This window comes from Cynocephalus volans, chromosome 3 (genome assembly GCF_027409185.1).
Source record: "Cynocephalus volans isolate mCynVol1 chromosome 3, mCynVol1.pri, whole genome shotgun sequence".
In the NCBI taxonomy this organism is placed as follows: Eukaryota; Metazoa; Chordata; class Mammalia; order Dermoptera; family Cynocephalidae; genus Cynocephalus; species Cynocephalus volans.
The window spans coordinates 151953118-151969691 of NC_084462.1; the positions used below are offsets into that span (position 1 = coordinate 151953118).

General features: G+C 36.3%; 1 protein-coding gene across 3 annotated transcripts in view; it reads right to left on the reverse strand.

Annotated features, from left to right (window-relative positions):
- The window catches only part of MED6 (mediator complex subunit 6), a 123935-nt gene that overhangs the window by 78190 nt on the left and 29171 nt on the right, over positions 1 to 16574 (reverse strand). Inside the window, exon 9 of one of the 3 annotated variants that reach the window (XM_063090870.1) lies at positions 9050 to 9133. The exons of the other annotated variants lie outside the window; for them this stretch is intronic. Within the exon in view, the coding sequence (XP_062946940.1) occupies positions 9063 to 9133 (71 nt within the window). The 3' untranslated portion in view covers positions 9050 to 9062. Of the gene's footprint in view, positions 1 to 9049; positions 9134 to 16574 lie in introns of those variants that run through there. 3 annotated transcript variants of the gene reach the window in all.

Here is a 16574-nt window from a genome sequence, read left to right on the forward strand (position 1 = left end):
ATTAAAATTTAAAAAAGCAAAAAAAGAAAAGGTAAACAATGTAAACATTAACCAAAAGAAATGTGATGAAACCATATTAAAAGGAAACAAGGTGAACTGCTGACAGTGATAAAAAGGTATAAATCAAGGTAAAGAGGAATATATTTAATACAGTAAAAAGGACCCTTCCACAGTATTTTGTACACACCTAATAACATAGCTTCATAATACATTAGTCTCCCCTTATCCTCTGGGGATACTTTTCAAGACCCCCGGTGGATGCCTGAAAACAACAGGTAGTATTGAACCCTACATATACTATTTTTTCCCTATACATACATATCTATGATAAAGTTTAATTTATAAATTAGGCACAGTAAGAGGTTAATAATAAACTAGAACTATAACAATATACTGTAATAAAAGTTATGTGAATGTGGTCTCTCTCTCTCTTTCTCTCAAAATATCGTCTTCTTGTGATCTCTTGATCTGATAACCAAGACTACTTCTAAGTGACAAATGGGCAGATAGCATATACAATGTGGATACAGCGGACAAAGAGATGATTCATGTCCCAAGTGGGATACAGTGGGATGACATGAGATTTCATCATCCTTCTCAGAATGGCATGCAATTTAAAACATAAATTGTTTATTTTTGAAATATTTTATTTAATATTTTCAGACCTTGGTTGACCCCAGGTAACCGAAACCCAGAAAACCAAACCATGGATAAGGGGAAACTACTGTGTATGAAGCAGGAGATCAAAAATGAGTAATAAAATAAGTAATAAAAAATCCAATATCATAGTTGGAGATGCTTACACACCTCTCTCAGCAACAGACAAAATGAGAAGACAAAAAAATAAGTAAAAACAGAAGAAGTAAACAACATTAATCAAACTGACCTTACTGATACATATAGAACACTATACTCAACAACTGCAGAATACACATTATTTTCAAATGCATGTGTGGCATTTACCAAAATAGACAGTACCATGGACATAAACCAAGTTTTAATAAATTTTAAAGAATAGAAATTGCACAATGGATGCCCTTCTGGTTTCTTTTCTGGCATGCTAAGAGCTTTGCAACTCCTTACTCCCACACACACAAAAGGAAGCAGCTAAACAAACTAAAATCAATGACTTTTCTTAGATCCATCAGAAGAATTAGGTTGCAGTACAAACTGCCTACAGTGAATTCTTGTAATTTTATGTTGCCTTTGCATCCATTGTAAATGTAAGTTTAACGTTCTCACACCAGAAGCAGGGCTCTGTCACCCTTGACACAGTTTCCAGTTCTACACCTTGCCCCAGTTTCATCCAGATATGTGCCTTATACAACTTCCTGCTTGTGACCACCTCCCTGTGGAAGAGCTACATACAACCTACTTAACTGGCCCTGCTGACCCCCACACCTTGCATGGACTGTGCAGATATGCCACAGTGACCACTTCTTAGTTACAGTGTGACCTCTTATAACTTGTACCTGCTTGCTCTAAACCCACCGATTTAAACTCCCCATGGAAAACTTACATGATAATGCCCTGGAACCCAATAAAGGTGTTGGCTCACAGTTTCCACTGTCTCCTGCCTCTCTCCTGGTGCTCTCTGACCTTCATGTAGCCTTCAGGCATCTATGTAGAAATCCAATAGAATCTACAAAAAAAAAAAGCTACTAAAACTAATGAGTGTAGCAAGCTTGATATATATAAGATGAATATACAGCAATCAATTGTATTTTCATATACTGGCAATGAGCAATTGCAAATTGATTTTTTAAAAAAATACTATTACATAGCAATAACAAATATTAATTCTGAATAATAATTTTGACAAAAGTTGTGATAGACCTCTACACTGAAAACTGCAAAACACCACTGAGAGAAATTAAAAATAACCTAAATTAGTGAAGAGGTATTGTTCATTTGTCTAAATAATTAGCTCTATTAAGATATTATTTCTCCCCAAAATGATCAATGCAATCCTAATCCCATCAGGTTATTCTTGTAGAATTTAACAAACCAATTCAAAAACTCATATAGAGATGCAAAGGATCTAAAATAGCCAAACCAACTTTAAAAAAGAAGAAGTTTCAGGACTACATCTATTTGATTTTAAGACTTACTATAAAGCTACAGTACTCAAAATAGTGGGGCATTTGCATAAAGACAGACAAACAGATTAATAGAACAGAATAGTGAGACTAGAAATAGACCCACACTAATAGGGACAACTGATTTTTTTACAAATGTGTAAAGGCAAGCCAGTTTAGAAAGGACAGTGTTTTAACAAAGGGTGCTGGAACAATGAATTGAAAAATAAAATAAAGAACAACTTCATTTCATGCCTTGCACCATTTAAAAAAAAATAATCTAAAATGGATCGCAGCACAATATGTTAAAAAAAAAAACTACAAAACTTCTAGAGGAAAACATAGGAGAATATCATTTTAACCTAGGATTAAGCAAAGATTTTCTAGACAGGCAAAGAAAGTAAAATCCAGAAAAGGATAATTAGTAAACTGGACTTCATAAAAAATTACAAACGTCTCTTCAAAAGACTTTATTAGGAGAATGAAAAAACAAGCCACAGATTAGGATCAAGTATTTGTAAAACATATATCTGATAAATGACTTAATAAAAAACTCAAAACTCAATAATAAGAAACAACCCTTCAAGAAGTGGGCAAAGGATTTGAACACACACTTTACCAAGGAAGATAAACAGAAGGCAAATAAGCACATGAAAAGATTCTCAATATGACCAGTAATAAGGAAAATGCACACTAAAGCCACAATATAATATTACTACATACCTGTTAGAATGGCTAAAATTAAAATGATGACCATACTAACTGAGGGTAAAGACACAAAGGAATTGAAACTTTCATACTTTGCTGATGGAAATGTAAAATGGTACAACCACTTTGGAAAACATTTCTACAGTTTCTAAAAGAAGTTAAACATACACCTACTATATGGTTCAGCCATTCCAGTCCTAAGTATCTACCTAAAGAAAAGAAATCTTAGGTCCCTACAAAGATATGTGCATGAATGTTTATAGCAGCTTCATCTGTGATAACCCAAAACTAGAAACAAACCAAATGTTCACCAACAGGAGAATGAGTAAACAAATTGGGGCACATACATATAATAGAATACTACTCAGCTATAAAAAGTAGTGAACTAAGGATATATGCAAATACATGAACGAATCTCACAATAATTATACTGAGCCATAGAAGCCAGGCCAAAATAAAGAGTACATACTTCACAACTCGATGGATATAAAACTGTACAAATGAAAACTAATCTACACTGACAAAAGTAAATCAGTAGTATCCTGAAACTAGGTGGAGAGAGGTGGAAGAATTACCAAAAGACATCAAAAAACTTTCAGGGGCAAGCATATGTTCATTGTCTTGATTGTGGCAATGGTTTCACAGGTGTATACATATATATATATATACAAAACTTAGCTAATTGTACCTTTAAATATGTGCAATTTACTGTAGGTAAAATAAACTACAATAAAGTTGTTTTTTAAAAGAAAATTAAAAAGTAAATGGATGAGGGCAAGGTGGTGAACTAGAAGGTCCGAACACTTGTACCCCCACAAAACAATGATTAAACAACTACCCACTAACAAAAATAACTCTGGGAGAGCTCCAGACTTCAGTGATGAATCTGCAGCAATATAGTGGAGCCCAAAAAGCAAGGAAGCCTGCATAGAAAAGCACAGCAAGCTCTTTACCTGCATCATCCCATCACCCAGTCTAGCACAGTCAAGAGGGTCTCCTCATAGCAACCTCCACCCCGAGTACAGAAGTACCTTAGCAGCCCTTGACACCACCACAGATACCCACAGCACAGCTGTCACGACCAAGGACACTCACAGCCTTCACCCGTGCTGACCCAAGCTGACACACCTTCCCATAGCTCATGCCACTGCACTCCTCCTCCAACCCAGGAGAAGAACCACTGCTTTGTCCGACCCCCCACTCCTGGGTTGGGGCCACCATGCCTCTCCCCGCAACCTCAATGCCACCACGCACATGTGCCAACCCCCAGTGGGGACACCACCATATGCACACTCATGCCCCAGACAGTAGTGCTGCCATTCATGCACCCAGGCCCCAGGCCACAATTTCACTGTTCTATGCATGCATCACCTGAGACACTGGCACCATCACCACAGAAGCACCTGCACCCCAGATTCCAGTGCCAAGAGGAATACCTTTGGTTGCAACTTCTCCCAATAGAGGAAAATGAGAATAGGAGGATCCCAGCAGCATTTACCACTGAGGACCCTAGCAGCCCTCACTGCCACCACTAACCCCCCCAGTCTTCACTGATGCTGACCTCAGCTGATGAAGGGATACAAACTCTATGCTGTTGTGCCCTCCCTGGAGCCTGAACCTCTGCTGTCTCCTGCCAGAACCAGAGCCACCATACTTGATTGAGCTGGTTCCTTCACTTATTCATAGGTGAAGGTCTTTCCTCACCAAAGCCGGTATAGAAAGTCTCAAAGAGGTGATTGCTCCAAGTGTAGATATCAACACAGTGTTACAAGGAACATGAAAAAAAATCAAGGAAACATGACATCACCAAAGGAACTTAATAATTTTTCACTAACCAACCCCAAAGAAATGGAGATCTATAAATTGGGTGGAAAAAAATTCAAAATAATTGTTTTAAAGAGGTTTAGTAAGCTGCAAGAAAACAGAGACAACTCAAAAAAAAAAAATCAGGAAAATTAACATGAACAAAATTAGAAGTTCAAAAATGAGATAGAAATCATAAAAAAAAGACAAAAACAGAAATTTTGGAGATTCAGAATAAAATTAATTAAATGAAAAATGTGATAAAGAGTGTCAATAGCAGACTAGATCAACTAGAAGAATCTGCCAACTCAAAGGCAGGTCATTTTGAAACTATTCAGTAGCAGACAAAAAAGAATAAAAGCCTATGGATTTATGGGACATTGCTATGATCTGAATGTTGCTGTCCCCCCTCCCCCAAATTCATATGTTGGAATTTAACCCCAAGGTATTAAGAGGTATGGTCTTTGGGAGGTAAATGGGATTAGTGCCCTTATAAAAAGGCATAAAGGATCCTGCTTGTCCTTTCCACCATGTAAGAATGCAGCGAGAAGGCACTGTCAATGAGGAATGGCAATCACCAGAAACCATACCCGCTGGCACCTTGGTCTTGCACTTCCCAGCCTGCAGAACTATAGGCAATAAATTTCTATTGTTTATAAATTACTCAATCCAAGGTATTTTGTTATAGCATCCCCAACTAAGAAAAATAACATTAAGAAAACCAACATACACATTATAAGAAGAGAGAGAAAGAAAGGCATAAAGCTGATTTAAAGAAATAATGGCCGAAACTTCCCAAATCTTGTGAGGGAAATTAACATGTAGATTAATGAACCTCAAATCCCCAAATATGATCAAATGAGAGTATTTTGAGACACATTATGTTAAATTGTTGAAAGACAAGGACAAAGAGAGAATTTTGAAAGCAGCAAGAGAAAAGCAGCTTGTCACATTTAAGGGAACCACCATAAGACTATCAGCAAATTTATTAGCAAAAATCCCTGCTAGGCCAAAAGTGAGTGGGATAATCTATTCAAAGTACTGAAAGAGAAAAACTGCCAACCAAGAATACTATATCTGGCAAAATTATCCTTTAAAAATAACAGGCAGACAAAAGTCTTTTCATACAAAGAAAAACTGAAAGAGTTGGTCACTACTAGACCTGTCTTACAAGGAATTTTTAAAAGAGTTTTTCAAATTGAAACAAAAACACACTAAATAGTAATGCAAAGTATATGAATAATAAATCTCACTGTTAAAGGTAAATACATAGATTAAATACAGATTAATGTAACACTGCCATGGTGGTGCATAAATTACTTTTAACCCTAACATAAAAGTTAAAGATACTGTTGATTAATAAAAAGTTAATGGATACACAATAGAAAAGGAGCAAAGTCTGACTACAGGGACATAAAGTGGGGTGGGGGGGCGGAGTAAAAGTGTAGAGTTTTTGTACACAAATGAAGTTGTTATCAACTTAAAATAGATGGCTATAACTATATGGTGTTTTATGCAAACCTTGAGGTAACCACAAAGAAAAAACTTCTAATTGATACACAAAAGATAGAGAAGATAATCAAAGCAAATCACAACAGAAAATCATAAATAACAAAGCCATCAAGAGAGAGAGGACAAAACAACTGTAAAACAGACAGAAACTATGACAATAAAAACGGCAATAGTAAGTCATCACCTATCAATAATTACTTTAAATGCAAATGAATTAAACTTACCAATCTGAATGGATAAAAAAACAAACAAGATCCAGTGATATGCTGTACCTTGGGTTGAATGTTCCCCCAAAACTTAATCCCCATTGTAACTGTTGAGGGCGGGAAATCCTATTATGGTAAGTGAAAGGTGGGGCCTTGAAGAGGTGATTAGATCGTAGGATCACACTGTACTGAATGGATTAATAATGGTGGTCAGGGGCATGGTTCTGAGGACTTTCAAATAAGAGTACATGAGAAGTTCTCTCTCTCTGTGCTTTGCCATTTTCTACCATGTGAGAGCCCTGGGTCACTGTTGCCACCCACGATGAAGACCCTCACCAGATGTGTTCCCTGGACTTTGGACTTCCCAGCCTCTGAAACTGTACGCAATATATTTTGTTCTCTTATAAATCACCCAATTCCAGATATTTTGTTATAAGCAACAGAAATGAACTAATACAGAAAATTGGTACCAGAGAAATGGGGTGTTGCTTATAACAAATACTTCAAAATGTAAAAGCAGTTTTGGAACTGGGTGTTAGGCAAAGGTTGGAGGAGTATGGAGGACTCAGAAGAAGACAAAAAGATGAGTGAAAGTATGGAATGTCTTAAAGATTGGTTACGTGGTACTGAGCAGAATGCTTATAGAAATATGGACAGTAAATGCCATTCTGAGAAGATCTCAGATGTAAATGAGAAGGGACATATTGGAAATTGGAGAAAAGATCACCCTTGCTATGAAATGGCAAGGAACTTGGCTTCATTCTATTCATGTCTAAAAGTTTTGTGGAACATGGAACTTAAGGGTGCTGACCCAGGGTATTAGGCAGAAGAAATTTCTAAGCAGCAAGGCATTAAGGAAGCTGCATGGCTACTTGCAATAGCCTATGATGAGTTACAGTGGCAAAAGCATGAGGTAAAGCCAGAATTTATAATTCAAAAGAAAGCAGAGGGCAAAGATTGGAACGCTTTCAGCCTGGCCACAAAAGCAATGTATAGCTCAGTGATCCTTTGCTAAGGAGATGAGTCAGAAGAAAGGGATTATGAAGAGAAGGAAAAAAGACCTTGAAGGCATGTCAGAGATCTTGGAAGCTATGTCTTCTTCCATTACAGGTCCAGAAACCTAGGGAGACAGAAATAGTCTTGGGCAACAGGCCCAAGGTACCCTCCACGGGCTCACTGCCTAGGGCTACCTTAGGATGCTACTCCCCACACTAGCACCCCAGCTACTTTGGCTGCTCCAGCTGTGGCTAAATTGGCCCCAGGTGTGGCTGGACCCTCAGCTTTGGAAAATACAAGCCAGAAGCCTTGTATTTTCCACAAGGCTTCTTTCCATCCACATGGTGTTAGGTCTGCAGGCTCACAGAATGCCAGAGCTATGGAGGATTGGGAACCTCCACCCAATTTCAAAGGACATATGGAAAACCCTCGGGGCCCAGGAAGAGATCTGTCACAGGGCAGTCACCACAGACAGCCTTCACTAGAGCAATGTGGAGGGGAAACATGGGGTCAGAGTTGCAGCAGAAAAAAACCCCACCAAGGCCATGTGGGACCACCATAGAGACTACAGAACTGTGGTGCTACCAACGTGTAACACCAGCCTGGGAGAGTTAAAGCACTGCCAGACCAAGAAAGCCATAGAAGCAGAGCTGCCCAAGGACTTGAGAACCTAACCCCCACACCAGTTTGCAGAGAACTTCAAACATGGAGCCAAGATACATGATTTACAAGCTGTAAGATTTAATGCCTGCCCTGCTGGGCTTTGGACTTGTTTAGGACCTGTTATCCCTTTCTTCTGACCTATTTCTCCCTTTTCAAATGGGAATATGTACCCTTTGCTTGTCCCACCATTGTATCTTGGCAGTAGATTACTTGTTTTGATTTCACAGATGGGACTTTAAACTTTGGACTTTTTGAGTTGAAATAAGACTTTGGGGATGAAATGAATGTATCTGTATGTGAAAAGGACATGAGTTTTGGGAGGCCAGGGGTGGAATGCAGTGGACTGAATTGTGTTCCCTCAAAGTAGTAATGTATTAAAGGCTTGCTCCCCACTGTGACACTGTTAAGAGGGTAGGAAATCCTATTATGGTAATTGAAAGATGGGGCCTTGAAGAGGTGATTAAGTTGATGGATTAATGGTGGTGGTAGGTGTGGTTCTGAGGGTTTGAAAGGAGAGAACATGAGGAGCTCTCTCTCTCTCTCTTTCTCTTTCTCTCTGCTCCACCATTCTCACCATGTGATACTCTGCATTGCTGTGGACTTCTCAGCCTCCAAAACTGTAAGCAATAAATTTTGTTTTCTTTATAAATCACCCAGTTTTGAGTATTTTGTCATAAGCAACAGAAATGGACTAACACAATAGGGAACCATGTACTTGGACCCTGAAGGGCAGGAACAGCAACCTGTCCTTTGCATTCTTCCTGTCCCTGCCCAGAAGAAAACCCAAGTTACTTCTGGGGTACTGGGAAAGTTTTAGTGAGGTGCTTCATGTAGTTAATAAAATTCAAAAGCCAGTAGAAAAGAAATGCCTCAGCCTTTAATCTGTTGTTTTTCCATTTTCCTTCATGAATAGACACACAGGCATTTTACCCTATTGTTAGGAAATTGTGAAGAGCAAGAAGATGATACTTATTTTTGGATTGCTGTATTTTAAATACCAGATTAATACATATTTTCTTAAAACTAGGTCACTTGCCCCTTTCTTAATTGTTCAGATTCTTCAGGTAATTTTATTGTTAGTCACCTTATTCTGGAATTAGAATGTTTCCATGTTGTTCATGTTTCTTCCTGGTTGTGACAGAGTCTCATCAAATCTTGACATGTCTCCTGGGGGAAAAATATCAGAGGTCAATGGTATGGGCAGGGGTTGAGATGATAGCTGTTATTAAATCAGGACTCTCTTATGTATGTTCTTGTAATACTGGGGTTAAGAGGTTAGATTATCAGCAACAAAATCTCTTTCAGGATTACGTTTGCTGCAGCATTGATTATATCAGAGCATTTTAATCTGAAGGACAATACTGTAGCTTGATGTACCTAATTAGCTTTTAATTCTCTATAGCTATTTTATCTTATTTTATTCTCTTCTACAGTACTGGGGACCACTGTAAGCTTATTAGATGACTTTTATTTTTGTAGTGCTATCGAATTTATTTACATACCTATAAAGAAAACTGTATTTAAAAAAAGATAAGAAAGAAAATAATCCTATTAACAATAACAACAAAATGAAAAAAATACTTAGGGATAAACTTAACCAAAGAGGTGAAAGGCTTATACATTAAAATAATAAAACATTGATGAAAAGAAATTTTAAAAGACATAGATAAATGGAAAGATGTCCTGTGTTCATGGAATGGAGAAATTAATATTGTTAAAATGTCCATACTAGCCACAGTGAAGATTCAATGCAATTTCTACCAAAATCCCAATGTCATTCCTTACAAAAAAGAAAAAAAAAATCTTAATATTCATATGGAAAAGACCCCAAATAGCCAAAGCAATCTTGAAAAAGGACAAAGCTTGAGATCACACTTGCTGATTTCAAAATATAAAACAAAGCAATAGTAATCAAGACAGTATGGTACTGGCATAAGGACAGACACATAGACTGATGGAACAGAACAGAGAGCCCAGAAATAAATTCATGTATCCACAGTCAACCAATCCTCAAGAAGGGTACCAAGAATACATAATGGGGAAAAGACAAATAGATGGAATTTATTGAATAAATTTCAATAAATGGTGTTGGGAAAACTGGATATCTACCTGCAGAAGAATGAAACTGGACCCCTATCTCACTTATTAAAAAAATCAACTCAAAAATGGGTTACAGGGCCGAGCCCGTGGCGCACTTGGTAGAGTGCTGTGCTGGGAGCGCGGCGACGCTCCCGCCGCGGGTTCGGATCCTATATAGGACTGACCGGTGCACTCACTGGCTGAGTGCCGGTCATGAAAAAAAAAAAAAAAAAAAATGGGTTACAGACTTAAACCTAAGACCCGAAACCATAAAACCACTAGAAGAAAACATAACAGAAAAGCTTCTTGACATTGATATGGGCAATATTTTTTTGTATAAAACACCAAGAGCTAAAATCATTTTTAAAAATTAATGAATGAGGCCTCAAAGATGTTGACAGTGCTCACTAGTTGTCAACATTTTAATGGCAATCTTAATAAATGTATTACTACAACAAAAAAAGGAGATATGATTAGAAATAAAAATAGAAAACTGTCACTAGTTACATATTTCTAGCAGTCTACATAGAATATACAAAAAACTCAATCACAAAAAGGTAATGTAATAATAGACCAGGTATGTAACCAAATAAAGATTCTAACAGACATTCCCAAAACAGTAGCTTGCCTATACAGCAAAAAACAATTTTAAAACTGTAAAAAGGGGAAAAAAGATCCTATTCACAGTATCAATTAAAATTATAAAATACTTAAAAATAAACCTAACAAAAAATGTGCTAGATCCATGGAAAGGAAACTATGAAGTTTTTCCAAAAGCCAGAAAACACTTGAATAAATGGAGAAATATACAATGTTTCTGAGTAGAATTCTCAATATTACTAGCATGTCATTTCTCCAAATAACCACCTATAATTTCACTGTAAGCCCTGTCATAATATTTACAAAATATTCTTTAATGAAACTTGTTACTTTTAGTCAGCTTTGTATTCATACTCCTTAGCAACCTGAGAAGAACCAAATCCACACAATCACCATTTAGAAACCCAGAAAAGGCTGCATTTTCATTGCATGAGTCACATGACCATCACTGGACCAAATGAGATGGCCTCTTTGGCCAGGTCTAAATAACACACCTTCCCCTGAAGCCAGAAGGGGAGTGATGTGCCCCTGTCACAACCACAGGGTTGGAGTATAGAGGGAGGAGCAATTCCCCATCAGCAGAGGCAAAAATTTTGCTATAGGCAAAAATGAGAGACATTCCGGTAAGAAAAATGTACAGTTGACCCTTGAACAACACAGGTTTGAACTGCACAAGTCCACTTATAAGTAGATTTTTTTCAATAAATAATTGGAAATTTGGGGGTTAGGTATGTCATGCATATATGACATAACTAACCAAACAGTAAGTAGCCTATCATTAGTAAGCTTTTATCTAGTTGACTACTTACCTACTATTTTAGCAATATCTGCCCCTTCCCCTTCCAGAGGGCTTGGGGTACATGAAGTACTTAACTAGTAGTTAAGTTTTGGGGGAGTCAACATTTATACAGAAATTTTCAACTGCACAGGGGTTCAGCACCCCTAACACCCTTGTTGTTCAAGGGTCAGGTATAGATGTATGGGGATGACATCAGCAAGATGGCTGAGCCAGAAGTCCTAGCCCTGGTTTCCCCACAGAAACACAAAAATGATATGTGCACCAAAATACATGTATGGAAAATTTAGAATCCAGTTAAAAAACTGTAGCACTCCACACAAAAACAAAGCTGAGAAAATCTGCAACTGATAAGAACAAATTCCATTTCTCCACATTAGCCCCTCCCCCAAATGGCTCAGTCACAGCCAAGAGTAACATCTCTGCCTGTGACTTCTCTCTTAAGGAGGAAGGACAGAGTGTAGAATGAAATGTGCCAAGTTGCCAAGCCTTCTGGCCTCCTGGCCTTTCAATGCATTCCCCAGAAACTTATTTCTACCTTACCTCAAGCCAGCACTGAAAGACTGGAAGACTCTGTGTGCCTGGGACAACTAGAAACAAAAGAGAAGGGGTGGGCATCCTCCTACACCTAGCACTGCTCAGATTAAGAAAAGGCACAGAACCAAGGTTTTTCCTCCATAAGAAAGTAAGAGAAGCAAACTGAGCCATATCCTCAGCCCTCCAGTGTACTCCCAAAGGACTGATTTCTATCTTGTCTCACACCGGGCATTAAAAAACTGGTACAGTCTGGATGCCTGGGACAAAGAGAAACAAGGGAAAAGTAGACAGAGTATGCCTACAGTTGACACTAGCCTGCAAACTGTGGAAAAGTTTCTATTTTGTCAAATGTGCAGACACAAACCAACCATACCAGGGAACAAGAAGAATCAGGAAAACAACACACAATCAAAAAAAAAGAAAAAGAAAAAGAAAAAGAAATCTCTACTAACCTACCTGAAATAAATGGAGGTTTATTAATTACCTGAAAATAATTCAAGTTAATAATCTTAAAGAAGCTCTTGAGTTAAAAGAGAACACTGACAAACAAAATCAGAACAACAATACAGGGACAAAGTGGGAACATCAACAGAGATAGAAACAATTAAAAAGAACCAAACAAAAATACTAGAACTGAAAAATACAATAATTGAAAAGAAATTTTTCAAATTGCAAGAGGGGTTGAACAACAAACTTTATTAAGCAGAAGAAATAATCAAAGACTTAAAGACAGGCAATTTGAAATTATCTAGTCAGAGGAACAAACAGAAAAAAGAATGAAAAGAAGTAAAGAAAGCCTAAAGGAATTATGGTGCTCCATCAAGCAAACCAATGCACACATTATGGAAAATCCAGGAGAAGAAGAGAAAGAGAAAGGGCAGAAAACCTATTTAAAGAGATAATGGCTGAGGAATGCCCAAACTGGGAAAGGGAAATGGAATGCAGATTCATGAAGCCCAAGAACACCAAAGAGGATGAACCCAAACAGGTCTACAACCAAACATTATAGTCAAAGTGTCAAAAATCAAAGAAAACTAAAGAATATCGAAAGTAGCAAGAGAAAAGTGACTCATTACATACAAAGGAGCCCCATAAGATTACATGCACATTTCTCATCAGAAATCATACAAGCCAAGAGAGATTGGAATAAGATATATACTTAAAGTGCTGAAACAAAAAAACTGCCTACCAAGAATGCTATAACTGGCAATCCTGTCCTTCAGAAATGAAAAAGATAAAAGATTTCAAAGACAAATAAAAGCTGAAAAAGTTATCACCACTAGACCTAGCTTACAAGAATATCACCACTAGACCTAGCTTACAAGAAATGCTAAAGGAAGGTATCAACTTGAAACAAAAAGATACAAAATAGCAATATGAAAAAAATATTATAATAACTTAGTGGTTAGGGTAAATACTCATATAAAGACAAATACAGAATATTCTAGTATTGTAGCAGCAATACATAAATCACTTTCAACACTAACATAAATGTCAAAAGACAAAAGTTTTAAGAACTGTACAATAATTAATAGATATACAATATAAAAGGATATAACCTGTGACATCAATAACAAAGTGTTAGGGGGAGTAAATAGGTAGTTTTTGTGTGTGAGCAATACTAACTTGTTATCAGCTTAAAATAGACTATTATACCTATAAGAAGTTTATGTAAGTTCCATAATAACTACAAAGAAAAACTTATAGGAGATATACAAAAGATAAAGAGAAAGGAATCAAAGCATAACACAATAAAAATCATCAAAAGACATAAAAATCACAAAAGACATAACAGAAGGGAACAAAAACAGCCAAAAAATAATTAACAAAATGGCTTACCTACCAATAATTACTTTAAACATAAGTGGATTAAATTCCCCTAAACAAAAGACAGACTGACCAAATGGATACAAAAACAACATCCAATCATATGTCCTCTACAAAAGATTCACTTTAGCTATAAGGATACCCATAGGCTAAAGTTTAAGAAATGGGAAAAAATGTTCCATGAAAATAATAACTAAAAGGGAGCAAAGGGTGCTACATTCTTATATTAGACAAGAGACATTAAGTCAAAAACTGTCACAAGACACAAAACAGGTCATGATGATTTTTTAAAAAAGTCAATTCATCAGAAAGTCATTAACAATTATATAGACCGAACATCAGAGCACCTAAATACATAAAGCAAATATTAATAAAACTAAAGGAAGAAATGGACAATATGACACAATAATAATAGTAGGCTTCAAACCTCACTCTCAACAATGGATAGATCTGCAGACAAAAATCAGTAAGGAAACAGCAGACTCAAACAACACTTTAGATCAAATGGACCTAACAGATATAACAGAATATTACACCCAACAGCAGTAAAATACATATTTTTCTTAAGTGCATATAGAATATTCTACAGAATAGATCATGTTAGGCCACAAAACAAATCTTAACTAATCCAAGAATACTGAAAGAAAAAGAAATAAATAAGAATAAAAAAAGTTTTTTTTAATTTTAGGAAAAGAAAAAAATTTAAAAAAAAAAAAAAGAAATGATATCAAGTATCTTTTCAATGCAATGGTGGAAAGTAGCAATTGACAACATGAGGAAAATTGGAAAACTCACAAATATGCAAAAATCATCATACTCCTGAAGAACCAATGCGTCAAAGAAGAACTCAAAATTGAAATAAAAAAATATCTTGAGACAAATAAATATGAAAATACACACACCTAAACTTAAGAGATGCAGCAAAAGCAGTACTAAGAAGAAAATTTAGCAATAAATGCTACATTAAGAAATAAGATCTCAAATAATGTAAAATTAAACCTCAAGGAACTAGACCTTTTTTGTTTGTCTGTTTGGTAGTTAGCTGGCAGAGATCCAAACCCTTAACTTTGGTGTTACAACACCATACTCTAACCAACTGAGCTAACTGGGCAGCCCTCAAGGAACTAGAAAAAGAACAAACGAAGTACAAAGTTAGCAGGAGAAAATAATAAAAATTAAAGCATAAACAAATGAAGTAGACTAAACAACAGGATGAAAACCAAACAAATAAAATAAAAACAAAAGAGCTGAATGGATAAAGAAAATGATGCAGGGCTGGTTGGTTAGTTCAGTTGGGTACAGCGTGGTGTTATAACACCAAGGTCAAGGATTCAGATCCCTTTACGGCCACTTGCTAAAAAAAAAAAGAGAAAGAGAGACAGAAAATGATGCATATACATACAATGGAGTAAATGAGGAAATCCTGCCATTTACAACAACATGGATGAACACAGAGGACATTATGCTAAGTGAAATAAGCCAGTCCAGAAAGACAAATACTGTATGATTCCACTTTAATGAGGTATCTAAAATAGTCAAACTAATAGAAAGTAGGATACTGGTTACCAGCGGCAAGAGAAAGGGAAAATAGGAAATTATTCTTTTAGGGAATAAAGTTTCTTCTATGTAAGACAAATAAGTTATAGAGATCTGCTGTACAGCATAGTACCTATAGTTAACAATATAGTATTGTGTACTTTTGTACACAATACCATACTTAGAAATCAATAACAGGACAAACTTCTGAAACTTTACAATACATGACAATTAAACCACGTGCTCCTAAATGACCAATGGGTCAATGAAGAAATTGAAAAGAAAATTTCAAAATTCCTTGAAACAATGAAAACAGAAATATAACATTCCAAAACCTATGGAATACAACAAAAGCGTACTAAGAGGGAAGTTTATAGCAATAAATGCCTACACAAAAAGTAGAAAGAGTTCAAATAAGCAACTTATCATGACACTTCAAGAAATTAGAAAAGCAAGAACAAAACGAAACCAAGAATAGTAGACAAAAAGAAATGTATTAGTCCATTTTCTGTTGCTGATAAAAGAATATTTGAAACTGGGTAACTTATGAAAAGGCAAAATTTATTTCTTACAATTTTAGAGGCTAGGAAGTTCACAGTCCAGGGGACACCTCTGGTGAGGGCCTTGCCTTCCTCGGGGTGGGAATTCTCTACAGGGTCCTGTGGTGATGGGATGATGAAAAAGATCTGGAGATGGACCGTGGTGGTAGTTGCACAACAATGTGAATGTACTTAATGCCACTGAACTGCATGTACACTTAAAAATGGTTAAAATGGCAAATTCTGTTACATACATTTTACCATAATTTAAAAGAAAAAAGGTACACAGACTGAAAAGGAAGAAGTAAACTCTTCTTATTCAGAGATGACATGATCATCAATGCAGAAAATCCTAAGGAATGCACAAAAAAGCTACTAGAATAACTAAATTTAGTAAGGTAACAAGATACAAGGTCAATTATACAAAAAGCAACTACATGTCTATATACTAGAGACAATCAAATGGAAATTAAAATTTTTTAAGCATCTTTCACAGCAGCATCAAAAACATGTTATGCTGGAATAAATTTAACAACACATGTACAAGCACTGTACTCTGTAAACTCAAAGCTTTGCTGAGAGAAATTAAAGAAAACCTAAATAAATGGAGAAATATACCATGTATGTGATTCTAAAGACTCAATATTGTTTAAATGTCAGTTCTCCCTAATTGATCTATAGGTTAATCCCAACC